The 27,606-nt window shown below is 43.7% G+C and overlaps 1 protein-coding gene across 1 annotated transcript in view; it reads left to right on the top strand.

Moving 5' to 3' along the window:
• The window catches only part of mycbp2 (MYC binding protein 2), a 386,518-nt gene that overhangs the window by 60,400 nt on the left and 298,512 nt on the right, over positions 1 to 27,606 (top strand). Inside the window, exons 6-7 of the mRNA XM_082967288.1 lie at positions 6,609 to 6,851; positions 12,346 to 12,417. Of these exons, the coding sequence (XP_082823414.1) occupies positions 6,609 to 6,851; positions 12,346 to 12,417 (315 nt within the window). The remainder of the gene's footprint in view (positions 1 to 6,608; positions 6,852 to 12,345; positions 12,418 to 27,606) is intronic.

The following is a 27,606-nucleotide window of genomic DNA, read 5'->3' on the forward strand; positions in this document are numbered from 1 at the left end:
AGGTATTTGCATTAGTGACAGACAATGCTGCGAACTTGAAGGCTGCTTGGTCTAAAGTGGAGGAGTCCTACCCTCATGTCACACCCATTGGCTGTGCTGCTCATGCATTGAGTCTCCTCTTCCAAGGACATCATGGCACTGAAAACAATGGATACACTCTACAAGAGAGCCAAGGAAATGGCTAGGTATGTGAAGTGTGATCAAGTTATAGCATCTACCTCAGCAAGCAAAGTGAGAAGAATAAGAGCACCACATTGAAGCTGCCCAGCAACACCTATTTGGGTGGTGTTGCCATCACGTTTGTCAGTCTTCTGGAGGGGAAGGAGTCTCCAAGAAATGGCCATATCACAGTCTGCCGATATGGACAGCCCCATCAAGAGGATCCTCCTGGATTATCAAATCAAATCAAATTTATTTATATAGCCCTTCGTACATCAGCTGATATCTCAAAGTGCTGTACAGAAACCCAGCCCAAAACCCCAAACAGCAAGCAATGCATGTGAAAGAAGCACGGTGGCTAGGAAAAACTCCCTAGGAAAAACTCCCTAGAAAGGCCAATAACCTAGGAAGAAACCTAGAGAGGAACCAGGCTATGAGGGGTGGCCAGTCCTCTTCTGGCTGTGCAGGGTGGATATTATAACAGAACATGGTCAAGATGTTAAAATGTTCATAAATGACCAGCATGGTCAAATAATAATAATCATAGTAGTTGTCGAGGGTGCAACAAGCACGTCCGGTGAACAGGTCAGGGTTCCATAGCCGCAGGCAGAACAGTTGAAACTGGAGCAGCAGCACGGCCAGGTGGACTGGGGACAGCAAGGAGTCATCATACCAGGTAGTCCTGAGGCATGGTCCTCCGAGAGAAAGACAGAAAGAGAGAAAGAGAGAATTAGAGAGAGCATATTTAAATTCACACAGGACACCGGATAAGACAAGAGAAATACTCCAGATGTAACAGACTGACCCTAGCCCCCCGACACATAGACTACTGCAGCATAAATACTGGAGGCTGAGACATGAGGGATCAGAAGACACTGTGGCCCCATCCGATGATACCCCCGGACAGGGCCAAACAGGCAGGATATAACCCCACCCACTTTGCCAAAGCACAGCCCCCACACCACTAGAGGGATGTCTCCAACCACCAACTTACCGTCCTAAGACAAGGCCGAGTATAGCCCACAACGATCTCCGCCATGGCACAACCCAAGGGGGGGCGCCAACCCAGACAGGAAGACCATTATGTATTTTGGGAGAGTGGTAAGCAGCCTAAAACTCCTGAAACCTATAGCAGTAGCCATTGCACGGATTGAGGGAGACAATGCCACCCTGTCTGACTTTGACTCTGCTTGCAGATGTAATACAAGAAATCTGTACTGCCCTGCTTATTTCACTGTTTCAAGCAGAGGAACTGCAGTTCTGAAATACATCAAAAGTGAAGACTTCTGCCTGAAGCCCATACACGCCGCAGCATACAAGTTGGACCCCAAGTATGCTGGCAAGAGCATCCTGCCTTGCGCAGAGATCAACAAAGCCTATGGTGTCATCACTGCTGTGTCTCGCCACCTTGGCCTGGATGAGAGAGAGGTTCTTGGCAGTCTAGCAAAGTACACTTCCAAGTAAGGGCTTTGGGATGGAGATGCAATATGACAGTCGTGCCAACATATCTCATCAGCCACCTGGTGGAAGGGACTTTGTGCATCCGAGGCTCTTTCCCGTTGTCTCTATCATCCTCCAAATCCCACCAACATCATCCGCCACGAAGCACAACTGGTCCTTGTTTGGGAACACACACACACACACACACACACACGGGTTGAAAAATTGGTGGCCATCTGGGCAAATTTGAGGCTTTTTGAGTCTGACAACAAGCCATCCTCAACAAGGTTGGAAAGTGACAATGAAGATGAGGCATATGTTTTCACTCCTTTTGCTATGAAGCCCCTAAATAAGAACTGGTGCAACCAATTACCTTCAGAAGTCACATAATTAATTAAATAAAGTCCACCTCTGTGTAATCTAAGTGTCACATGATCTCAGTACATATGCACCTGTTCTGAAAGGCCCCAGAGTCTGCTACACCACTAAGCAAGGGGCACCACGTAGCAAGCGGCACCATGAAGACCAAGGAGCTCTCCAAACAGGTCAGGGACTAAGTTGTGGAGAAATACAGATCAGGGTTGTGTTATAAAGAAATATCAGAAACTTTGAACATCCAACGGAGCAACATTTAAATCCTGCCAATAGAGGGCCGCCCACCAAAATTCACAGACCAGGCAAGGAGGGCATTATTCAGAGGCAACAAAGAGACCAAAGATAACCCTGAAGGAGCAGCAAAGCTCCACAGCGGAGATTGGAGTATCTGTCCATAGGACCACTTTAAGCCGAAAACTCCACCGATCTGGGTTTTATGGAGGAGTGGCCAGAAAAAAGACATTGCTTAACCTCTCTAGGGTAGGTGGCACCAAATCGTCCCACCTACGTAACAGCCAGTGTAATCCCGTGGCGCGTTATTCAAAAACCTCAAAAATGCAAAAATTTCAATTTTTCAAACATATGACTATTTTACACCATTTTAAAGACAAGACTCGTTAATCTAACCACACTGTCCGATTTCAAAAAGGCTTTTTAACGAAAGCAAAACATTAGATTATGTCAGCAGAGTACCCAGCCAGAAATAATCAGACACCCATTTTTCAAGCTAGCATATAATGTCACATAAACCCAAACCACAGCTAAATGCAGCACTAACCTTTGATGATCTTTAGCAGATGACAACCCTAGGACATTATGTTATACAATACATGCATGTTTTGTTCAATGAAGTTCATATTTATATCAAAAACCAGCTTTTTACATTCGCATGTGACTAGCATTCCCACCGAACACTGCCGGTGAATTTACTAAATTACTCACGATAAACGTTCACAAAAAGCATAACAATTATTTTAAGAATTATAGATACACAACTCCTCTATGCACTCGATATGTCCGATTTTAAAATAGCTTTTCTGTGAAAGCACATTTTGCAATATTCTCAGTAGATAGCCCGGCATCACAGGGCTAGCTATTTAGACACCCAGCAAGTTTAGCACTCACCAAAGTCAGATTTACTATAAGAACAATTTTATTACCTTTGCTGTCTTCGTCAGAATGCACTCCCAGGACTTCTACTTCAATAACAAATGTTGGTTTGGTTCAAAATAATCCATAGTTATATCCAAACAGCGGCGTTTTGTTCGTGCGTTCAAGACACTATCCGAAAGGGTAAATAAGGGTGACGAGCATGGCGCAATTCGTGACAGAAAAATTCTAAATATTCCATTACCGTACTTCGAAGCATGTCAACCGCTGTTTAAAATCAATTTTTATGCCATTTTTCTCATAAAAAAGCGATAATATTCCGACCGGGAATCTGCGTTTAGGTAAACGGACGAAAGAAAATAAAGCATGGGGTCGACTCGGGCATGCGCCTAAGCCCATAGTACTCTGATCGGCCACTTGCCAAAAGCGAGCCTATGGGAGCCGTAGGAAGTGTCACGTTAGAGCAAAGATCCTCAGTCTTCAATAAAAAGAGCCAAGATGAAACACAACTTGTCAGACAGGCCACTTCCTGCATGGAATCTTCTCAGGTTTTGGCCTGCCATTTGAATTCTGTTATACTCACAGACACCATTCAAACAGTTTTAGAAACTTTAGGGTGTTTTCTATCCAAAGCCAATAATTATATGCATATTCTAGTTACTGGGCAGGAGTAGTAACCAGATTAAATCGGGTACGTTTTTTATCCGGCCGTGTCAATACTGCCCCCTAGCCCTAACAGGTTAAAGAAAAAAATAAGCGAACACGTTCTGTGTTCGCCAAAAGACATGTGGGAGACTCCCCAAACATATGGAAGGCACTCTGGTCAGATGAGACTAAAATGTAGCTTTTTGCCCATGCTCAGTTGGTAGAGCATGGTGTTTGCAACGCCAGCATGGTGTGTGCAACGCCAGGGTTGTGGGTTCGATTCCCACGGGGGGCCAGTACAAAAAACAAAACAAAAATGCATGAAATGAAATGTATGCGTTCACTACTGTAAGTCGCTCTGGATAAGAGCGTCTGCTAAATGACTAAAATGTAAATGTAAATGAAAACGCTATGTCTGGCACAACACCTCTCACCTATCACCCCGAGAATGCCTTCCCCCACAGTGAAGCGTGGTGGCAGCATCATGCTGTGGGGATGTTTTTCATCGGCAGGGACTGGGAGAGTGGTCAGAATTGAAGAAATGATGGATGGTGCTAAATACAGGGAAATTCTTGAGGGAAACCTATTTCAGTCTTCCAGAAATGTGAGACTGGGACAGAGGTTCACCTTCCAGCAGGACAATGACCCTAAGCATACTGCTAAAACAACACTCGAGTGGTTTAAAGGGAAACATTTAAATGTCTTGGAATGGCCTAGTCAAAGCCCAGACCTCAATCCAATTGAGAATCTGTGGTATGTGCCAAGCTTATAGACATTTCCAAAGAGACTTGCAGCTGTAGTTGCTGCAAAAGGTGGCTCTACAAAGTATTGACTTTGGGGGGGTGGGTGGGGGGGGGGTGAATAGTTATGCACGCTCAAGTTTTCAGTTTGTCTTATTTCTTGTTTGTTTCACAATAAAAAATATTTTGCATCTTCAAAGTGGTAGGCATGTTGTGTAAATGAAATGATACAAACCCCCCCCAAAAATCTATTTTAATTCCAGATTGTGAGGCAACAACATAGGAAAAATGCCAAGGGCGGGTTAATACTTTCGCAAAGCACCGTATGTTGATAACGTTTTTGGGAGATGTGATGGATCATTCAATATTCCCTTTCTTTTGTTGTTCAGTTAAATCATCCCATGTGAAGAGTCATTTAATTAAAGTTCAATTTGTGACTAAATTGTTTTTTTATTTATATTGGAAGGATTTAATCATGTCTACTTATGATAAGGTAAAAGGTTTCTGTTTCTGTTTCCATATATGGTAAATATATCCAATACAAAAAACATCTATTTAAATGGTATTCATTTGTATATATTCCCGTTAATTCCCATATATTCTCACAAAGTTTCCACCTCTGAATATTCCCCAAAATGTGCAACCTTAATTGTAATACATTTTGTCACTCTCATAGCCAAGTTTAAAAACAGATGAATTTGTGAAATTGCTTTATTAGACCTTTTGCAGTTGCATAAGGTTTGGTGATCACAGAATCAGTAGGATATTAAATAAACTCTCAAATAGGCAACAGAAGCAGGAACATCACTCTACTCATTCCTGGCTTTCCTTGATATTGAGTTAGAAATGTACAACTTTACAGTACTTAAGCGTCGAATACATTGCAGGTTGGCCCTTTTTTGGCCATTAAGCTACACTTTACAATAGGACTCAACTCTGACTGACTGCAGCATCTATCGGTAGTCTAAACTGTGGCACAAATTGGGGGATTGTTCAATCCCTCCATCAGTGCTCAGACTGTCCGCAATAGGCTGAGAGAGGCTAGACTGAGGGCTTGTAGGCCTGTTGTAAGGCAGGTCTACACCAGACATCACCCCCTGCAACAACGTCGCCTATGGGCACAAACCCAGTGACGCTGGACCAGACAGGACTGGCAAAAAGTGCTCTTCACTGACGAGTCGCGGTTTTGTCTCACATGGGGCGATGGTTGGATTCGCGTTTATCGTCGAAGGAATGAGCGTTACACCGAGGCCTGTACTCTGGAGCGGGATCGATTTTGGAGGTGGAGGGTCCGTCATGGTCTGGGGCGGTGTGTCACAGCATCATCAGACTGAACTTGTTGTCATTGCTGGCAATCTCAATGCTGTGCGTAACAGGGAAGGAAGACATCCTCCTCCCTCATGTGGTACCCTTCCTGCAGGCTCATCCTGACATGACCCTCCAGCACGACAATGCCACCAGCCATACTGCTCGTTCTGTGTGTGATTTCCTGCAAGACAGGAATGTCAGTGTTTTTGCCATGGCCAGAGAAGAGCCCGGATCTCAATCACCTGAACACGTCTGGGACCGGTTGGATCGGAGGGTGAGGGCTAGGGCCATTCCCCCCAGAAATGTCCGGGAACTTGCAGGTGCCTTGGTGGAAGAGTGGGGTAACATCTCATAGCAAGAACTGGCAAATCTGGTGCAGTCCATGAAGAGGAGACGCACTGCAGTACTTAATGCAGCTGGTGGCCACACCAAATACTGACTGTTACTTTTGATTTTGACCCTCCCGTTTGTTCAGGGACACATTATTCCATTTCTGTTTAGTCACATGTCTGTGGAACTTTCCTTTTTTGCTGAGTTTATTTGAATTGATTAAAACACGTGTGAATATATGGAAAAATACACGTTTTAAAATGCAGACCAATCGATTGGTCGAAAGAACAGACAACTCTTGGTTGACCAAGATTACATTTTTGGGGGGACAGCCCTAAAATGGTCGCACTCTGGAGCCCTGATATCAAACCAGACCTTTCTACAAAACACTCGACAGTTAAAGCAGCCAAAACGGTCCTTTCATTTTCTCCCATTTCTATTCTAGTTAATTTAATTAATTCTTCATTCTTAATCTTTATTCTTCCCTCCCCTTCGTCCCAGGTGCCGACCATTCTGAACGCGCTACAGAGGAGCGTGCAGGCCGTGCTGGTGGGCAAGATCCAGATCCAAGATTGGTTCGGCAACGGCATCAAGCGGGCGGCACTGATGAACAAGTGGGTACTGAAGGAGGTCACCGTCAATGAGGATGAGCGCTGCCTGCTGCAGACCGACGGCTCTTTCCTCTACCTGCTCTGCATGGACGGCCTCTACAAAGTGGGCTCCGGCTACAGTGGCACCGTCAGGGTAGGTAGGGTGGGATCACGTGTGGGTGTCTTCGTGAGAGTACTTTTTTCAAGTGTGATTTATTACACTCATATAGCAGTCAATACAAACTAATCCATGAGCATACAAGATACACATGGACAAAAGTATGTGGACAGCTGTTCGTCGAATATATCATTCCACAATCATGGGCATTAATATGGAGTTTGATGCTATAACAACCTCCAATCTTCTGGGAAGGCTTTCCACTAGACGTTGGAAAGGTGGCATCCTATAACTGTGCCATGTTGAAAGTCACTGAGCTCTTCAGTAAGGCCATTCTACTGCCAATGTTTGTGTATGAAGATTGCATGGCGGTGTGCTTGATTTCATACCCCTGTCTGCAACGGGTTTGGCTGAAATAGTTAAATCCACTAACTTGAAGGGGTGTCCACATGCTTTTGTGTATATATAACAAAAAAATGTGTGTGTATATATGTACAGTTGAAGTCGGAAGTTTACATACACTTAGGTTGGAGTCGTTAACTCGTTTTTCAACCACTCCACAAATTTCTTGTTAACAAACTATAGTTTTGGCAAGTCGGTTAGGACATCTACTTTGTGCATGACACAAGTCATTTTTCCAACAATTGTTTACAGACAGATTATTTCACTTATAATTCACTGTATCAATTTCAGTGGTTCAGAGGTTTACATACACTAAGTTGACTATGCCTTTAAACAGCTTGGAAGATTCCAGAAAATGTCATGGCTTTAGAAGCTTCTGATGGGCTAATTGACATAATTTGAGTCAATTGGAAGTGTACCTGTGGATGTATTTCAAGGCCTACCTTCAAACTCAGTGCTTCTTTGATTGACATCATGGGAAAATCAAAAGAAAGCAGCCAAGACCTCAGAAAAAATTGTAGACCTCCAAGTCTGGTTCATCCTTGGGAGCAATTTCCAGATGCCTGAAGGTACCACGTTCATCTGTACAAACAATAGTATGCAATTATAAACACCATGGGACCACGCAGCCGTCATACCGCTCAGGAAGGAGACGCGTTCTGTCTCCTAGAGATGAACGTACTTTGGTGCGAAAAGTGCATATCAATCCCAGAACAACAGCAAAGGACCTTGTGAAGATGCTGGAGGAAACGGGTACAACAGTATCTATATCCACAGTAAAACGAGTCCTATATCGACATAACCTAAAAGGCTGTTCAGCAGGGAAGAAGCCACTGCTCCGAAACTGCCATAGAAAGCCAGACTGTGGTTTGCAACTGCACATGGGGACAAAGATCGAAGTTTTTGGAGAAATGTCCTCTGGTCTGATGAAACAAAAATAGAACTGTTTGGCCATAATTACATTCGTTATGTTTGGAGGAAAAAGGGGGAGGCTTGCAAGCCGAAGAACACCATCCCAACCGGGGGTGGCAGCATCATGTTGTGGGGGTGCTTTGCTGCAGGAGGGACTGGTGCACTTCACCAAATAGATGGCATCATGAGGGAGGAAAACTGTGGATATATTGACGCAACATCTCAAGACATCAGTCAGGAAGTTAGCCTCTTAGGGCTAGGGGGCAGTATTTACACCGCCGGATAAAAAAACGTACCCGATTTAAATCTGGTTACTACTCCTACCCAGTAACTAGAATATGCATATACTTATTAGATATGGATAGAAAACACCCTAAAGTTTCTAAAACTGTTTGAATGGTGTCTGTGAGTATAACAGAACTCATATGGCAGGCAAAAACCTGAGAGATTCCTTTACAGGAAGTGGCCTGTCTGACCATTTATTGGCTTTCTTTGACATCTCTTTCCAAAACAAAGGATTTCTGCGGTAATGTGACACTTCCCACGGCTCCCATAGGCTCTCAGAGCCTGGGATAAAGCTGAATGTCGTCATTCCAGCCCCAGGCTGAAACACATTATCGCCTTTGTCAAGTGGCCGATCAGGGGACAGTGGGCTTAGGCGCGTGCACTGGTTGCCCCCCGTCTTTCTTTTTTTCCCTCTATTTACCGAAACGCAGATTCCCGGTCGGAATATTATCGCTTTTTTACGAGATAAATTGCATAAAAATTGATTTTAAACAGCGGTTGACATGCTTCGAAGTACGGTAATGGAATATTTAGAATTTTTTGGTCACGAAATGCGCCATGCTCGTAACCCTGATTTACCATTTCGGATAGTGTCTAGGACGCACGAACAAAACGCCGCTGTTTGGAAAAAACGATGGATTATTTGGGACCAAACCAACATTTGTTATTGATGTAGAAGTTCTGGGAGTGCATTCTGACGAAGAACAGCAAAGGTAATAACATTTTTGTTATAGTAAATCTGATTTTGGTGAAGGCTAAACTTGCTGGTTGTCTAAATAGCTAGCCCGTGATGGCTGGGCTATGTACTTAGAATATTGCAAAATGTGCTTTCACCAAAAAGCTATTTTAAAATCGGACATATAGGAGTTCTGTATCTATAATTCTTAAAATAATTGTTATGCTTTTTGTGAACGTTTATCGTGAGTAATTTAGTAAATTGTTAGTAAATTCCCCGGAAGTTTGCGGGGGGTATGCTAGTTCTGAACGTCACATGCTAATGTAAAAAGCTGTTTTTTGATATAAATATGAACTTGATTGAACAAAACATGCATGTATTGTATAACATAATGTCCTAGGGTTGTCATCTGATGAAGATCATCAAAGGTGAGTGCTGCATTTAGCTTTGGTTTGGGTTTATTTGACATTATATGCTAGCTTGAAAAATGGGTGTCTGATTATTTCTGGCTGGGTACTCTGCTGACATAATCTAATGTTTTGCTTTCGTTGTAAAGCCTTTTTGAAATCGGACAGAGTGGTTAGATAAAGAGGAGTATTGTCTGTAAAATGGTGTAAAATAGTTATATGTTTGAGAAATTGAAGTAATAGCATTTTTAAGGTATTTGAATATCGCGCCACGGGATTAGACTGGCTGTTGCGTAGGTGGGACGATTTGGTGCCACCTACCCTAGAGAGGTTAAAGCTTGGTCGCAAATGGATCTTCCAAATGGAAAATGACCCCAAGTGTACTTACAAAGTTGTGGCGAAATGGCTTAAGGACAACAAAGTCGAGGTGTTGAAGTGGCCATCACAAAGCCCTGTGGGCAGAACTGAAAAAGCTTGTGTGAGCAAGGAGGCCTGCAAACCTGACTCAGTTACACCACCTCTGTCAGGAATGGTCCAAAATTCCCCCAACGTATTGTAGGAAGCTTGTGGAAGGTTACCCGAAACGTTTGACCCAAGTTAAACAATTTAAAGGCAATGCTACCAAATACTAATTGAGTGTATGTAAACTTTTGACCCATTGGGAATGTGATGAAAGAAATAAAAGCTGAATTAAATCTCTACTGTTATTCTGACATTTCACATTCTAAAAATAACGTGGTGATCCTAACTGACCTAAGACAGAATTTTTTTACCAGGATTAAATGTCAGGAATTGTGAAAAACCGAGTTTAAATGTATTTGGCTAAGGTGTATTTAAACTTCCGACTTCAACTGTGTGTATATATACACTGCTCAAAAAAATAAAGGGAACACTTAAACAACACAATGTAACTCCAAGTCAATCACACTTCTGTGAAATCAAACTGTCCACTTAGGAAGCAACACTGATTGACAATAAATTTCACATGCTGATCTAGGATGTGTTGTTTAAGTGTTCCCTTTATTTTTTTTAGCAGTATATATATATATACTGCAAAAAAAAATAAAGGGAACACTTAAACAACACATCCTAGATCTGAATGAAAGAAATAATCTTATTAAATACTTTTTTCTTTACATAGTTGAATGTGCTGAAGGTCTGGATTTGGAGTCACACTCAAAATTAAAGTGGAAAACCACACTACAGGCTGATCCAACTTTGATGTAATGTCCTTAAAACAAGTGAAAATGAGGCTCAGTAGTGTGTGTGGCCTCCACGTGCCTGTATGACCTCCCTACAACGCCTGGGCATGCTCCTGATGAGGTGGCGGATGGTCTCCTGAGGGATCTCCTCCCAGACCTGGACTAAAGCATCCGCCAACTCCTGGACAGTCTGTGGTGCAACGTGACGTTGGTGGATGGAGCGAGACATGATGTCCCAGATGTGCTCAATTGGATTCAGGTCTGCGGAACGGGCGGGCCAGTCCATAGCATCAATGCCTTCCTCTTGCAGGAACTGCTGACACACTCCAGCCACATGAGGTCTAGCATTGTCTTGCATTAGGAGGACCCCAGGGCCAACCGCACCAGCATATGGTCTCACAAGGGGTCTGAGGATCTCATCTCGGTACCTAATGGCAGTCAGGCTACCTCTGGCGAGCCCATGGAGGGCTGTGCGGCCCCCCAAAGAAATGCCACCCCACACCATGACTGACCCACCTCCAAACCGGTCATGCTGGAGGATGTTGCAGGCAGCAGAACGTTCTCCACGGCGTCTCCAGACTCTGTCACGTCTCTCACGTGCTCAGTGTGAACCTGCTTTCATCTGTGAAGAGCACAGGGCGCCAGTGGCGAATTTGCCAATGTTGATGTTCTCTGGCAAATGCCAAACGTCCTGCACGGTGTTGGGCTGTAAGCACAACCCCCACCTGTGGACGTCGGGCCCTCATACCACCCTCATGGAGTCTGTTTCTGACCGTTTGAGCAGACACATGCACATTTGTGGCCTGCTGGAGGTCATTTTGCAGGGCTCTGGCAGTGCTTCTCCTGCTCCTCCTTGCACAAAGGCGGAGTTAGCGGTCCTGCTGCTGGGTTGTTGCCCTCTACGGCCTCCTCCACGTCTCCTGATGTACTGGCCTGTCTCCTGGTAGCGCCTCCATGCTCTGGACACTACGCTGACAGACACAGCAAACCTTCTATCCACAGCTCGCATTGATGTGCCATCCTGGATGAGCTGCACTACCTGAGCCACTTGTGTGGGTTGTAGACTCCGTCTCATGCTACCACTAGAGTGAAAGCACCGCCAGCATTCAAAAGTGACCAAAACATCAGCCAGGAAGCATAGGAACTGAGAAGTGGTCTGTGGTCCCCACCTGCAGAACCACTCCTTTATTGGGGGTGTCTTGCTAATTGCCTATTATTTCCACCTGTTGTCTATTCCATTTGCACAACAGCATGTGAAATGTATTGTCAATCAGTGTTGCTTCCTAAGTGGACAGTTTGATTTCACAGAAGTGTGATTGACTTGGAGTTACATTGTGTTGTTTAAGTGTTCCCTTTATTTTTTTGAGCAGTGTATATATATAGATATACACACACACACACACACACACACCTTTGCCAATTACATTTAAACTCAAAAAGTTAGATCTTTGTCCCCATGTGCAGTTGCAAACCGTAGTCTTGCTTGTTAAGGGGGTTTTGGAACAGTGGCTTCTTCCTTGCTGAGCGGCCTTTCAGGTTATGTCGATATAGGACTAACTGTACATATCGAATCATCTGGAAAGGGAACATTTGGCTGTGCGTTTGGGATTGCACTCTAACATTGGATCAGTGTGTGTGTATTCCAGGGCCATGTGTATAATTCCACATCATGCTTCAGGAATCAGATGGAGAAGAGATCATGGTTGGGCTTCGCTCAGGTAATTTAACTTCAATTTTTGTGTTAATCTTAATTTTGATTCCACATTACGAAAACAAAGACTATAGGGAACCTGGAATTCTATTTCATCACTAGTTATGGTTGTCGTATAGTCGTACTGATGTTTGCAGACTGCATAGATTTTGATCACCCCCTATTTAACCCATTAAACATGGTTGCTGATCTGTATGCATTAAATGCTTACCGTAATTTCCGGACTATTAAGCGCACCTGAATATTAGCCGCACCCACTGAATTTAAAAAAATATATATATTATTTGGAACATAAATAAGCCACACGTCTATAAGCCGCAGGTGCCTACCGGTACATTGAAACAAATGAACTTTACACAGACTTTAACGAAACATGGCTTGTAACAAAAATAAATAGGCTTTAACGAAACACGGCTTGTAACAAAAATAAAACATTTGCAGTAAGCTTTAGTTGTCTTTTTGCACTGAGTCAATTCCTCACGCTGCTGTTTCCAACGTCTTATCATTGACTCATTAAGACCAAGCTCCCGTGCAGCAGCTTTATTTCCTTTTCCAACAGCCAGATCAATCACCTTCAACTTGAAAGCTGCATCATATGCATTTCTCCGTGTCTTTGCCATGATGAGGGTGACAAAATGACTACCGTAATCAGAATGATGGGAAGTTTGAGAGCGCTCGATTTAATCTAAACAGTAAACAAAAAAGTTGTTTGACCTTAACCCGTTCGCCAATTTCATTGGTCTAATGAAAGCTTCATGCTGCCAAAAAACTGAGCACGTCACAGAATGTGTTTTAAAAAAAAATTGAAAAAATTGAAAGCGGGAAAAATCCATATAAAATCCATTGTTTAAGCCGCGAGGCTCAAAGCGTGGGAAAAACGTTGCGGCTTATAGTCCGGAATTTACGGTAAGTTCATAACGATTCTGCTCCTACTGAATCCCTTTAGGGGTTTAGGAAGGAATAGATTTTTACCCACAAATAACATTTATTGATGAGGCACTGTTTGTTTCTATGGAGTTCCTGCGGATCCAACTTCTGGATCTCTTTTCCCTGCTCGTGCGGGATTCTCTACTTTACACCTCTTTACTTGTTCGGCCGCTCGGAGAACAGGCGACTCTGGTGAATGGTGCTCGTTTAGTAAAGTTAGATCAGATCTGAATCAATGTCTGCAAGATCACATAATTATAGTATTCTATATACAGATGTAGGATGATAATTTGACCAGTATTATTGCAGCAAAATAATCCTACAGCATCAGGATTTGAACGTTTAGTTCCTAATGTTGCTTGATCGGTGGTTAGGCTATTAGCTGGCCAGATTTTGGTTACATGAAAATGAAAAGTGCAATACTGTTTATATAACCATGTGTTAGTGCAGGTTTTCTGTGAAATTATTGTAAATCACGACACTCATCTGCATTTCCTGCAGCGCAGGACATTTCTCAGCAACAACAGTGTTACCAGATTAAGATCCTGCATCTGTAACAGAACTGAATATAATAGCGTAGTGTAGCGTTAAACACCACCTAATTTCTTATGAGCATGATTGTGCGAATGGTCGCCTTTGTCTCAGGCAAAACATTTGCTTTTATGTAAACTAAACAGAGGTATACTACAGTTTAACAACATCTACTCTAAAATTCTCTCACTGTACTTCATTCAAAACACTGGGATCAACCCAAATCATTTGCGTTCCTTGATCCTTTCACGGCATTATAAGGCTGCGTTGAGACAATGACTTATCAATGACCCAAGCCCAGCTCAGTTAATCCCTACCATTGTGTCGCTGATCATCATAATGCTTCAGAAAATGCACATTATCCCAGGGGCGTTGGAAGACACAATGTAAGTAACAACATCTACACAGTATTTATGATACATTTGGTGTTATGGACAAAAAAGTGCTTTTCTTTCAAAAACAAGGACATTTCTAAGTGACCACAAACTTTTGAACGGTAGTGTACATTATCAAGCATTTCACACGTTATCCAGATACTAACTGTTAGCACTCTATAGCAGCTTCCCACTAAAATAGGCTTTAGGTAAGGTAGATAAACCTGCAGCCATATTACTTCAACAGTATTTAACATGAGATCCTCTCTAAGCATTACAAGAATGTGGTTCTGAATATAAACAGCCACACCTCCACCTTTGACATTTCTGTATTTTCTGTTGCTCTTATAACCATGTATTGCTACCACTGTATCAAAGGTACTAAGTTACTTTCAGAGAGTGTCCGAAAATATAATCTTTTAAGCTACATTGGTATACGTGTGATATTTTTTCACACTTTTCTGGGATGCTTGAATGTTTTTCTTGCTTTACTGGGAAGCTTAGCAGAGGTAGAGATGCTTGGGTTATTTATGTTAGGGCAGGGTGATCTGCACACTGGACTTCCTGCTTGGGCACACCACCCCAGTGCTAACAGTATAACTCAGCTTCATAGGCATATGATTACTGCATACAACAGCTGTTGGGTCAGCAGAGGCATTCAGGGCAGTAAGAGGGACATAAGAGGGTTGCCAACATCCAATGCAACACCAGGGCGCGAAATACAAAACATAAAAAAATCTAATAATTTCAATTTCTCAAACATACGACTATTTTACACCATTTTAAAGATACACTTCTCCTTAATGTAACAACATTGTCCGATTTCAAAAAGGCTTTACAGTGAAAGCAAAACATTAGATTATGTTAGGAGAGTACATAGACAAAAATAACCACACAGCCATTTTCCAAGCAAGGAGATTTGTCACGAAAACCTAAAACACAGCTAAATGAAGCACTAACCTTTGACGATCTTCATCAGATGACACTCCTAGGACATCATGTTACACAATACATGTATGTTTAGTTCGATAAAATTCATATTTATATCCAAAAACAGCATTTTACATTGGCGCGTGATGTTCAGAAAATGTATTCCCACCAAAACTACCGGTGAATGTGCACATCAATTTACTAAAATATTCACCATTAACGTTGACAAAATACATAACAATTATTTAAAGAATTATAGATACAGTTCTTCTTTATGCAACCGCTGTGTCAGATTTTAAAATAGCTTTTCGGCGAAAGCACATTTTTCAATATTCTGAGTACATAGCTCGCCATCAAAGCAAGCTATGCAGACACCCGCCAAGTTCTGGGGTCACCTAAACTCAGAATTAGTATTATAAATATTCTCTTACCTTTGCAGATCTTAGTCAGAATGCACTCGCAGGACTGCTACTTCCACAAGACATTTTGTTTTTGTTCAAAATAATCCATATTTATGTCCAAATACCTCCGTTTTGTTCGTGCGTTCAGGTCACTATCCAAAGGCATAACGCGCGAGCGCAATTTGAGACACAAAAAGTCAAAATATTCCATTACCGTTCTTAGAAGCATGTCAAATGTTGTTTACAATCAATCTTTATGGTATTTTTAACGTAAAATTGCGATAATATTCCAACCGGACAATAGTATATTCATTCAAGAAGAAAAAGAAGGAACGGCGCACTCGTGGGATTGCGCATCTTCAATCCCTTGGTCCTCAGGCAGTCCACTCATTGACTGAGCTCCTTTTCTCTGCCCAGTTACAGGAGACGGATGAAAAAACTTTCTGAATGCTTTTGACAGCTAATTGAAGCCTTAGGAAGTGCAACGTGACCCCACAGACACTGTAGTTTCGATAGAGATTCAAAAGAAGAACTACAGTTCTCAGACTTTCCACTTCCTGGTTGGATTTTTCTCAGGTTTTTGCCTGCCATATGAGTTCTATTATTCTCACAGACATCATTCAAACAGTTTTAGAAACTTCAGAGTGTTTTCTATCCAAATCTACTAATAATATGCATATTCTAGTTTCTGGGCCAGAGTAGTAACCAGTTTAATTTGGGTACGTTTTTCATCCGTCCGTGAAAATACTGCCCCCTACACCTTAACATGTTTTAATGTTGTAAATGACTTTTGTAGCTGGAAATAGCAGATTTTTTATGGAATATTTACATAGGAGTACAGAGGCCCATTATCAACAACCATCATTCCTGTGTTCCAATGGCACATTGTGTTAGCTAATCCAAGTTTATCATTTTAAAAAGCTAATTGATCATTAGAAAACCCTTTTGCAGTTAGCACAGCTGAAAACTGTTATGATTAAAGAAGCAATAAATCTGGCCTTCTTTAGAATAGTTGAGTATCTGGCGCATCAGCATTTGTTGGTTTGATTATAGGCTCAACATGGCAAGAAACAAATTACTTTCTTCTGAAACTCGTCAGTCTATTCTTGTTCTGAGAAATGAAAGCTATTCCATGCAAGAAATTGCCAAGAAACTGAAGATCTCGTACAACGCCGTGTACTACTCCCTTCACAGAACAGCACACAATGTCTCTAATCAGAATAAAAAGAGTGGGAGGCCCTGGTGCACAACTGAGCAAGAGGACTAGTACATTAGTGTCTAGTTTAAGAAACAGATGCCTCACAAGTCCTCAACATGTAGTTTCAATAAATAGTACCTGCAAAACACCAGTCTCAATGTCAACAGTGAAGAGGTGACCGTTGACGACTTGTGAGGCGTCTGTTTAATCCCAGAAGCCGACCCAAGACGACGGCGCCGCAGACGGCGCCGCAGACGGCGCAGCCTCCTGGTCAGGCTCCGTAGACGTGCACATCGCCCACAGCTCCCGAGTGTACTACTCGCCAATGTCCAGTCTCTTGACAACTTGACTGTATGTTTGTTTTACTCCATGTGTAACTGTTGTATGTCTCAAACTGCTTTGCTTTATCTTGGCCAGGTCGCAATAATAAATGAGAACTTGTTCTCAACTTGCCTACCTGGTTAAATAAAGGTGAAATAAAAAAAGTTGACGAAATTCGAGAAAGGGTTGCCTTTCAGAGAGACATCAGATTGCAACATTCTCTGTTTCATGGAAACACGACTTTCTCGTGATATGTTGTCGGAATCGGTTCAGCCACCGGGCTTCTCCATGCATCGAGCCGACAGAGATTAACACCTCTCTGGAAAGAGGAAGGGTGGGAGTGTATGCTTCATGATGTAATTGACTCATGGTGTAATCATAACAACATACAGGAACTCAAGTCCTTCTGCTCACCTGACCTAGAATTCCTCACAATCAAATGCCAGCCATATTACCTTCCAAGTGAATTCTCGTTAGTTATTGTCACAGCTGTGTACATTCCCCCTCAAGCAGACACCAAGAAAAAGAAAGGAACTTCACTGGACTCTATGTATATTGGAAACCATATATGCTGAGGCTGCATTTATTGTAGCTGGGGATTTTAACAAAGTACATTTGAGAACAAGGCTACCTAAATTCTATCAGAATATTTATTGCACTACGCCCGGGGATAATCCACTCGACCACTGCTACTCTAACTTCCACGATGCATACAAAGCCCTTCCCCGCCCTCCCGGCAAATCCGACCACGACGCCATCTTGCTCCTGCCATCTTATAGGCAGAAACTCACAGGATGTGGATTCCGATGTGACCAATCGGAATCCACGCTTCAAGATTGTTTTGATCATGTGGACTGGGATATGTTCCAGCCAGCCTCGGAGAATAACATCGACCAATACGCTGACTTGGTGAGTGAATTTATAAGGAAGTGCATTGCATATGTTTAACCCACTGTGTGTATTAAAACCTACCCTAACCAGAAACCGTGGATGAATGGCAGCATTCGCGCCAAACTGAAAGCGCGAACCACCGCATTTAAATAGGTCTGGGAATATGGCTGAATATAAACATGATTCCCTCTGCAAGGCAATCAAACAAGCAAAATGCCAGTACAGTACAGGGACAAAGTGGAGACGCAATTCAACGGGCTCAGACACAAGACATATGTGGCAGGGTCTACAGGAAATCATGGACTACAAGAAGAAAACCAGCCACGTCACGCTTCTAGACAAACTAAACACCTTTGCCCGCTTTGAGGTTGGTAGAGCATGGTGTTTGCAACGCCAGGGTTGGGGGTTCGATTCCCACGGGGGGCCAGTACGGAAACAAAAAAAACAAAAAGAAATATGTATGAAATGTATGCATTCACTACTGTAAGTCGCTCTGGATAAGAGAGTCTGCTAAATGACTAAAATGTAATTGCGTCCCGCTACCAAGAACTGCGCCTCCCCTCCTTCTCCGTGGCCGACGTGAGTAAAACATTTAAACGTGTTAACCCTCGCAAGGCTGCCGGCCCAGACGGCATCCCTAGCCAAGTCCTCAGAGCATGCGCAGACCAGCTGGCTGGTGTGTTTACGGACATATTCAATTGCTCCCTATCCGTCTGCTGTCCCCACATGCTTCAAGATGGCCACCATTGTTCCTGTACCCAAGAAGGAAAAACGAACTGAACTAAATTACTACCGCCTGTAACACTCACTTCTGTCATCATGCTCTGAGAGACTAGTCAAGGATCATATCACCTCCACCTTACCGGCCACCCTAGACCCACTTAAGTTTGCGTACCGCCCTAACAGATCCACAGACCATGCAATCGCCATCACACTGCACACTGCCCTATCCTATCTGGACAAGAGGAATACCTACGTAAGAATGCTGTTCATGGACTACAGCTCAGCATTCAACACCATAGTACCCTCCAAGCTCATCAAGCTGGAGGCCCTGAGTCTCAACCCCACCCTGCGCAATTGGCTCCTGGACTTTAACGGGGCCGCCCCCAGGTGGTTAAGGTAGGAAACATCTCCATCTCGCTGACCCTCAACACTGGGGCTCCACAAGAGTGCATGCTCAGCCCCCTCATGTACTCCCTGTTCACCCACGACTGCATGGCCATGAATGCCTCCAACTCAATCATCAAGTTTGCAGATGACACAACAGGTGTGGGCTTGATTACCAACAGCGACGAGACAGCATACAGGGAGGATGTGAGGGCACTCGGAGTGTGGTGTCATGAAAACAACCTCTCACTCAACGTCAACAAAACAAAGGAGATTATTGTGGACTTCAGGAAACAGCAGAGGGAGCACCCCCCTATCCACATCAAAGGGACAGCAGTGGAGAAAGTGGGACGTTTAAGTTCCTTAGGTTACACATCAATGAAAAACTGAAATGGTACACCCACACAGACATTGTGGTGAAGGTGCAACAGCTTCTCTTCAACCTCAGGAGGCTGAAGAAATGTGGCTTGTCACCCAAAACCCTGAGTAACTTATACAGATGCACAATCGAGAGCATCCTGTCGGGCTGTGTCACAGCCTGGTACGGCAACTGCTCCGCCCTCAACCGCAAGGCTCTCCAGAGGGTGGTGCAGTCTGCACAACGCATTACCGTGGGCAAACTACCTGCCCTCCATGACACCTATAGCACCCGATGTCACAGGAAGGCAAAAAAGATCATCAAAGACAACAACCACCTGAGCCACTGCCTGTTCACACCGCTACCATCCAGAAGGCGAGATCAGTACAGGCGCATCAAAGCTTGGACCGAGAGATAGAAGCAGTTTCTCAATCTCAAGGCCATCAGACTGCTAAACAGCCATCACTAACTTAGAGGCTGCTGCCCACATTGAGCCCAATCACTGGCCACTTTAACAAATGGATCACTAGTTACTTTAAACAATGCCACTTTAAACAATGGCACTTTAATGTTTACATATCTTTCATTACTCATATGTATATACTGTATTTTATACCCTCTATTGCACCTTGCCTGTGCCACTCGGCCATCGCTCATCCATCTTTATATGTACATATTCTCATTTACCCCTTTTAGATTTGTGTGTATTAGGTAGTTGTTGGGGAATTGTTAGCTTAGTTGTTAGATATTACTGCGCTGTCTGAACCAGAAGCACAAGCATTTTGCTACACTCGCATTAACATCTGCTAACCATTGGTATGTGACAAATAACATTTGATTTGAATCCCCGTGGATTGATGAGGAATTTCAAAATTGTGTGATTGAACGGGATGAGGCAAGAAATGGCAAATGGCTCTGGCTGTACAACTGATTGGCAAACGTACTGCAAATTTTAGAAATCATGTGACTAAACTGAATAAAAAGAAGAAACTACACTTCGAAACAAAGATAAATTACATAGAATGGTAGTAAAAAGCTTTGTAGCACAAATGACATTTTGGGCAAAAAGGCAAACTCCGCTCCATCAGAATTTTTACTCGCTCTCTCAATGCTTTAATTGGAAACAGCTGGTGAATGCTGCCATGGTGGTTCTGACAAACGGTTTTAGTGAATACTTTTAATTATTAGAATATTATATATTTCATTAATTTTATACCTAGTGTTTTATACCCAGTTTTTATTATTTATTTTGGATCCAGCGACGCAGATAGCCACAGTGCTGGGATCGCTAGATTTGTCCCTGGATCATTTTAGTAGCCTATTGGCTAGCATGCTGAATTGAGTAAAGGATGTTCTCCTGCTTCTACACATTTACATTCAAGTCATTTAGCAGACGCTCTTATCCAGAGCGACTTACAAAATGGTGCATTCACCTTATGATATCCAGTGGAACAACCACTTTACAATAGTGCATCTAAATCTTTTAAGGGGGGGGGGGGGGGGGGGTTAGAAGGATTACTTTATCCTATCCTAGGTATTCCTTAAAGAGGTGGGGTTTCAGGTGTCTCCGGAAGGTGGTGATTGACTCCGCTGTCCTGGCGTCGTGAGGGAGCTTGTTCCACCATTGGGGTGCCAGAGCAGCGAACAGTTTTGACTGGGCTGAGCGGGAACTGTGCTTCCTCAGAGGTAGGGGGGCCAGCAGGCCAGTGGTGGATGAACGCAGTGCCCTTGTTTGGGTGTAGGGCCTGATCAGAGCCTGAAGGTATGGAGGTGCCGTTCCCTTCACAGCTCCGTAGGCGATCACCATGGTCTTGTAGCGGATGCGAGCTTCAACTGGAAGCCAGTGGAGAGAGCGGAGGAGCGGGGTGACGTGAGAGAACTTGGGAAGGTTGAACACCAGACGGGCTGCGGCGTTCTGGATGAGTTGTAGGGGTTTAATGGCACAGGCAGGGAGCCCAGCCAACAGCGAGTTGCAGTAATCCAGACGGGAGATGACAAGTGCCTGGATTAGGACCTGCGCCGCTTCCTGTGTGAGGCAGGGTCGTACTCTGCGAATGTTGTAGAGCATGAACCTACAGGATCGGGTCACCGCCTTGATGTTAGTGGAGAACGACAGGGTGTTGTCCAGGATCACGCCAAGGTTCTTAGCACTCTGGGAGGAGGACACAAGGGAGTTGTCAACCGTGATGGCGAGATCATGGAACGGGCAGTCCTTCCCCGGGAGGAAGAGCAGCTCCGTCTTGCCGAGGTTCAGCTTGAGCTGGTGATCCGTCATCCACACTGATATGTCTGACAGACATGCAGAGATGCGATTCGCCGCCTGGTTATCAGAAGGGGGAAAGGAGAAGATTAATTGTGTGTCGTCTGCATAGCAATGATAGGAGAGACCATGTGAGGATATGACAGAGCCAAGTGACTTGGTGTATAGCGAGAATAGGAGAGGGCCTAGAACAGAGCCCTGGGGGACACCAGTGGTGAGAGCGCATGGTGCGGAGACAGATTCTCGCCACGCCACCTGGTAGGAGCGACCTGTCAGGTAGGACGCAATCCAAGCGTGGGCCGCGCCGGAGATGCCCAACTCGGAGAGGGTGGAGAGGAGGATCTGATGGTTCACAGTATCAAAGGCAGCAGATAGGTCTAGAAGGATGAGAGCAGAGGAGAGAGAGTTAGCTTTAGCAGTGCGGAGAGCCTCCGTGACACAGAGAAGAGCAGTCTCAGTTGAATGCCCAGTCTTGAAACCTGACTGATTAGGATCAAGAAGGTCATTCTGAGAGAGATAGCAGGAGAGCTGGCCAAGGACGGCACGTTCAAGAGTTTTGGAGAGAAAAGAAAGAAGGGATACTGGTCTGTAGTTGTTGACATCGGAGGGATCGAGTGTAGGTTTTTTCAGAAGGGGTGCAACTCTCGCTCTCTTGAAGACGGAAGGGACGTAGCCAGCGGTCAAGGATGAGTTGATGAGCGAGGTGAGGAAGGGGAGAAGGTCTCCGGAAATGGTCTGGAGAAGAGAGGAGGGGATAGGGTCAAGTGGGCAGGTTGTTGGGCGGCCGGCCGTCACAAGACGCGAGATTTCATCTGGAGAGAGAGGGGAGAAAGAGGTCAAAGCACAGGGTAGGGCAGTGTGAGCAGGACCAGCGGTGTCGTTTGACTTAGCAAACGAGGATCGGATATCGTCAACCTTCTTTTCAAAATGGTTGACGAAGTCATCCGCAGAGAGGGGGGAGGGGGAGGAGGATTCAGGAGGGAGGAGAAGGTAGCAAAGAGCTTCCTAGGGTTAGAGGCAGATGCTTGGAATTTAGAGTGGTAGAAAGTGGCTTTAGCAGCAGAGACAGAAGAGGAGAATGTAGAGAGGAGTGAGTGAAAGGATGCCAGGTCCGCAGGGAGGCGAGTTTTCCTCCATTTCCGCTCGGCTGCCCGGAGCCTTGTTCTGTGAGCTCGTAGTGAGTCGTCGAGCCACGGAGCATGAGGGGAGGACCGAGCCGGCCTGGAGGATAGGGGACAGAGAAAATCAAAGGATGCAGAAAGGGAGGAGAGGAGGGTTGAGGAGGCAGAATCAGGTGATAGGTTGGAGAAGGTTTGAGCAGAGGGAAGAGATGATAGGATGGAAGAGGAGAGAGTAGCGAGAGAGAGAGAGCGAGGGTTGGGACGGCGCAATACCATCCGAGTAGGGGCAGAGTGAGAAGTGTTGGATGAGAGCAAGAGGGAAAAGGATACAAGGTAGTGGTCGGAGATTTGGAGGGGAGTTGCAATGAGATTAGTGGAAGAACAGCATCTAGTAAAGATGAGGTCAAGCGTATTGCCTGCCTTGTGAGTAGGGGGGGAAGGTGAGAGGGTGAGGTCAAAAGAGGAGAGGAGTGGAAAGAAGGAGGCAGAGAGGAATGAGTCAAAGGTAGACGTGGGGAGGTTAAAGTCACCCAGAACTGTGAGAGGTGAGCCATCCTCAGGAAAGGAACTTATCAAGGCGTCAAGCTCATTGATGAACTCTCCAAGGGAACCTGGAGGGCGATAAATGATAAGGATGTTAACCTCTTGGGGCTAGGTGGGACGCTAGCGTGCCACCTGTGGTGCACTCCATCAACAGCAGGTGCATTTCAAGAGCGGCAAATTTGAATCCAAATAAATGTCAAAATTCAAATTTTTCAAAAATACAACTATGTTACACCATTTGAAAGATAAACATCTCCTTAATCTAACCACGTTTTACGATTTCAAAAAGGTTTTACGGCGAAAGCATAAATTTAGAGTATGTTAGGACAGTACATTTACAAGAGTTGTGTGTAATGTTTTGTCAAGTCAAAGACAGGGTCACCAAAACCATAAAACCAGCTAAAATGATACACTAACCTTTTACAATCTCCATCAGATGACACTCCTAGGACATTATGTTAGACAATGCATGCATTTTTAGTTCTATCAAGTTCATATTTATATACAAAAACAGCGTTTTACTATGGCATTGATGTTGAGGAAATCGTTTCCCTCCAATAACCGGCAGTCAAGTCAGCGTCACAAATTAAATAATTAAAATTAGAAAACATTGGTAAAATATTATATTGTCATTTAAAGAATTATAGATTTACATCTTTTGAACGCAATCAACTTGCCAGATTTAAAAATAACCTTACTGGGAAATCACACTTTGCAATAATCTGAGCACTGTGCCCAGAAAAATACGCGTTGCGATACAGACTAGACGTCATGTTGGGGAGATCTAAAATCGAAAATACTATGTAAATAATCCATTACCTTTGATTCTCTTCATCAGATGTCACTTCCAGGTATCACAGGTCCATAACGAATGTAGTTTTGTTCAAAAAAGCTCATCATTTATGTCCAAAAATCTCCGCCTCGTTAGCACATGATGTAAGCCAGCCGGACTTCTCGTCATGAACGAGGGGAAAAAATATATTTCCGTTCGTTCAAACATGTCAAACGTTGTATAGCATAAATCATTAGGGCCTTTTTTAACCAGAACATGAATAATATTCAAGGTGGACGAATGCATAGCCTTTTATAACGTATTGGAACGAGGGTACCCAACATGAAGTAGCGCGCCAGGTGTCTAATGGGACATCACCGTTCCATGGCTCTTGTTCGGTCAGATCTCCCTCCAGAAGACTCAAAACACTTTGTAAAGGCTGGTGACATCTAGTGGAAGCAATAGGAAGTGCCAAAATATTCCTAAACCCCTGTGTTTTTCAATGGGATAGGTTTAAAATCAATACAACACATCAGGTATCCACTTCCTGTCAGAAAATGTCTCAGGGTTTTGCCTGCCAAATGAGTTCTGTTATACTCACAGACACCATTCAAACAGTTTTGGAAACTTTAGAGTGTTTTCTATCCATATATAATAAGTATATGCATATTCTAGTTACTGGGTAGGATTAGTAACCAGATTAAATCGGGTACATTTTTTTTATCCAGACGTGCAAATGCTGCCCCCTAGACCCAACAGGTTAAGCTTGAAAGGGCTGGTAACTGTGACAGCATGGAATTCAAATGAGGAGATAGACAGATGGGTCAGGGGAGAAAGAGAGAATGTCCACTTGGGAGAGATGAGGATTCCAGTGCCACCACCCCGCTGGCCAGATGCTCTCGGGGTATGCGAGAACACGTGGGCAGACGAAGAGAGAGCAGTAGGAGTAGCAGTGTTATCTGTGGTAATCCATGTTTCCGTCAGCGCCAGGAAGTCTAGGGACTGGAGGGTAGCATAGGCTGAGATGAACTCAGCCTTGTTGGCTGCAGACCGGCAGTTCCAGAGGCTGCCGGAGACCTGGAACTCCACGTGGGTCGTGCGCGCTGGGACCACCAGGTTAGAGTGGCAGCGGCCACGTGAAAACTCCTTTGACTCCATCACCGACCATAAGGCCATTAAATGCATTTTATATAACATGATTGGTCATCCCATTGAAGGACTTATCTTGACCTGTGTCAAATGCTACAAACTAAATGCTGCCAAGATGATCATTACTTTACTTGAGGAAATTAAACAGTTCGATGAGTCTTATTTTGAATAAGTATGCCTCACCTCATTTGTTGATGCCTCTTTTCAAAGAGATGAATGTAATGGAACTTTTATGGATCGTGAGCATTTCCCCACCTTAAGACCTTCTGAACCTAGCCAAAAGTCGGATGCTATCAGCTCTACCCCTGGCGGACGTGAATGGAGTGTAATTGGATCCAGGAGGAGGAAGAGACCTGCACCCCAGCAATCAGTTTTTTTCTCTCGCAGCGCCGCGATGATATTAAACTCTCTAATCGTTTTGAGCCACAGTCCCCACCGTCTTCCTCAGGGCGTACAGACATCGTGTTCAGGGTACCGGGACGGTGCCGGCCTTCTCCCCAGCCGATTTCTTCGCCTCCTGTCACTGATCGGAGATACGGTAGCGGGGGATCCAACCGGCATTCATCTTTGGAAGCTCAATATAAGGAACCATCTCCTTGCCAGGGATTAGAACCCTATGCTATCCGGGTACAAAGTTAAGGATATCACTACGCTACTTGCTGAAGCCAAAATCCACAGACTGATACTGTTTCAGTACATGTGGAATTTAATGACAGTAAGTTGGCCAGCTCTGAACTGCTTAAAAGTGACTTCATGGAACTAATTGCAAAACTGAAATACCTGAACAAGCGTCTCATTGTATCGGGTCCCATACCCACTATGAGACGTAGATACGGTAGATTCAGTATGTTGCTATCACTTAATTTCTGGCTAAAGAGGTATTGTAACTCTGTCAATTGTCTTTATTGCTAACTTTTACACTTTTTGGAAAGAGAAAATATTTTAAAGACGGAATCCACCCAAAATGTCTCAGGGCTTATACATTGCAAGGCCATTTTAAGGCTGCTCTGAGAAACTGACGGATATAACCCTCATTCTACCCAGGTTATCCCAACCATCATCACACATCAAACTGTTTCTGATGTTAGACTATAGTCAAGGAAATCTACATTATCCCTGTCTTAATTTCAATGAGATTTAAACAGCAACCAAATCGATGCAGCCACAGGCCCATCGGGGAAAGCTTTGATAACCTCATTTCTATTCCTATGAAATCTCCTGACTTAATGATTAAGTTTATAACAACCTATTTAGGGTAAATATGGACACCCCTGATGTTAAGTCTGCAAAGGGCTGGGTTTGTTACATTTAAATGTGCGAAGTATGATGTCAAATATGGACTTTATTGATATCTGGATGCATGACACACACAGACATTCTTGTTTTCAGAGACTTTGTTAAATGACTCGATTGTGGATAAGGACATTGACATTGCTAATTACAGCATTTTTAGATGTAATAGACAGAGAAAAGGTGGAGGGGTGGCGATGTATGTGAAATCCACTTTTGTAGCATCATGTGCTCTTAATATCACTATACCCCAGAAATGTGAAATCCTGGTTTTAGATGTGACCATGAGCGAAAACGTGCATGTATTTGTTGCTGGAGTGTACAGTGTAGGCCTCCTGCTGCTTTAGTTGATGCGATTAGTATCATAGCTGAGCATTTAAAACCTTTTCTATCATCTGAACTGGTGGTCTTAGGTGCCAGCCAGTCCAGGTTAAAGTCACCTATCTCAGATAACTTTAAGGACATTTGTCTTGATCTTAATCTAACCCAGCTAATTACAAAACCCATTCAGTTAAATATGAAAACTCTAGATTGATCCTCATTATCAGATTTAATTCTCACAAATAACCCCCATAAGTATATGTATTTTGATCATTGTCTCATAGCCTGCATTAGAGATCCTAGACAGCATAATTCTGATATTCGTATTAGGAAGATACATTTTGAAAACTTTTCTCCCCAAGCGTTTATGCATGACTTGTTCTTTTCTGAACTTTCCTCCATCAAGTGTATACCTGACCCTGAATTAGCCCCTGAGCATTTATCTATTTTTATATCACTGGCAGATAAGCACGCTCTTTATTAAAAATGCTATAGACTAAAACATTTTTTTTCTACAGCACTTTCAGATATATTTAGAACAAGAAATCATGCCTGGGCCAAAGCTATACTAACTGATGCTGTTGACGACTGGCAGCTTTTCAGGCAACTGAGAAATAAATGCACTTCCTTAGTTAAAAAGGCTAAATCAAACTACTTAAGTTCTATCGCTGACTCTGCTGAAGCGTGGAAATTCCTCTCCTT

Source organism: Salmo salar, chromosome 21, assembly GCF_965601325.2.
Source record: "Salmo salar chromosome 21, fSalSal1, whole genome shotgun sequence".
In the NCBI taxonomy this organism is placed as follows: domain Eukaryota; kingdom Metazoa; phylum Chordata; class Actinopteri; order Salmoniformes; family Salmonidae; genus Salmo; species Salmo salar.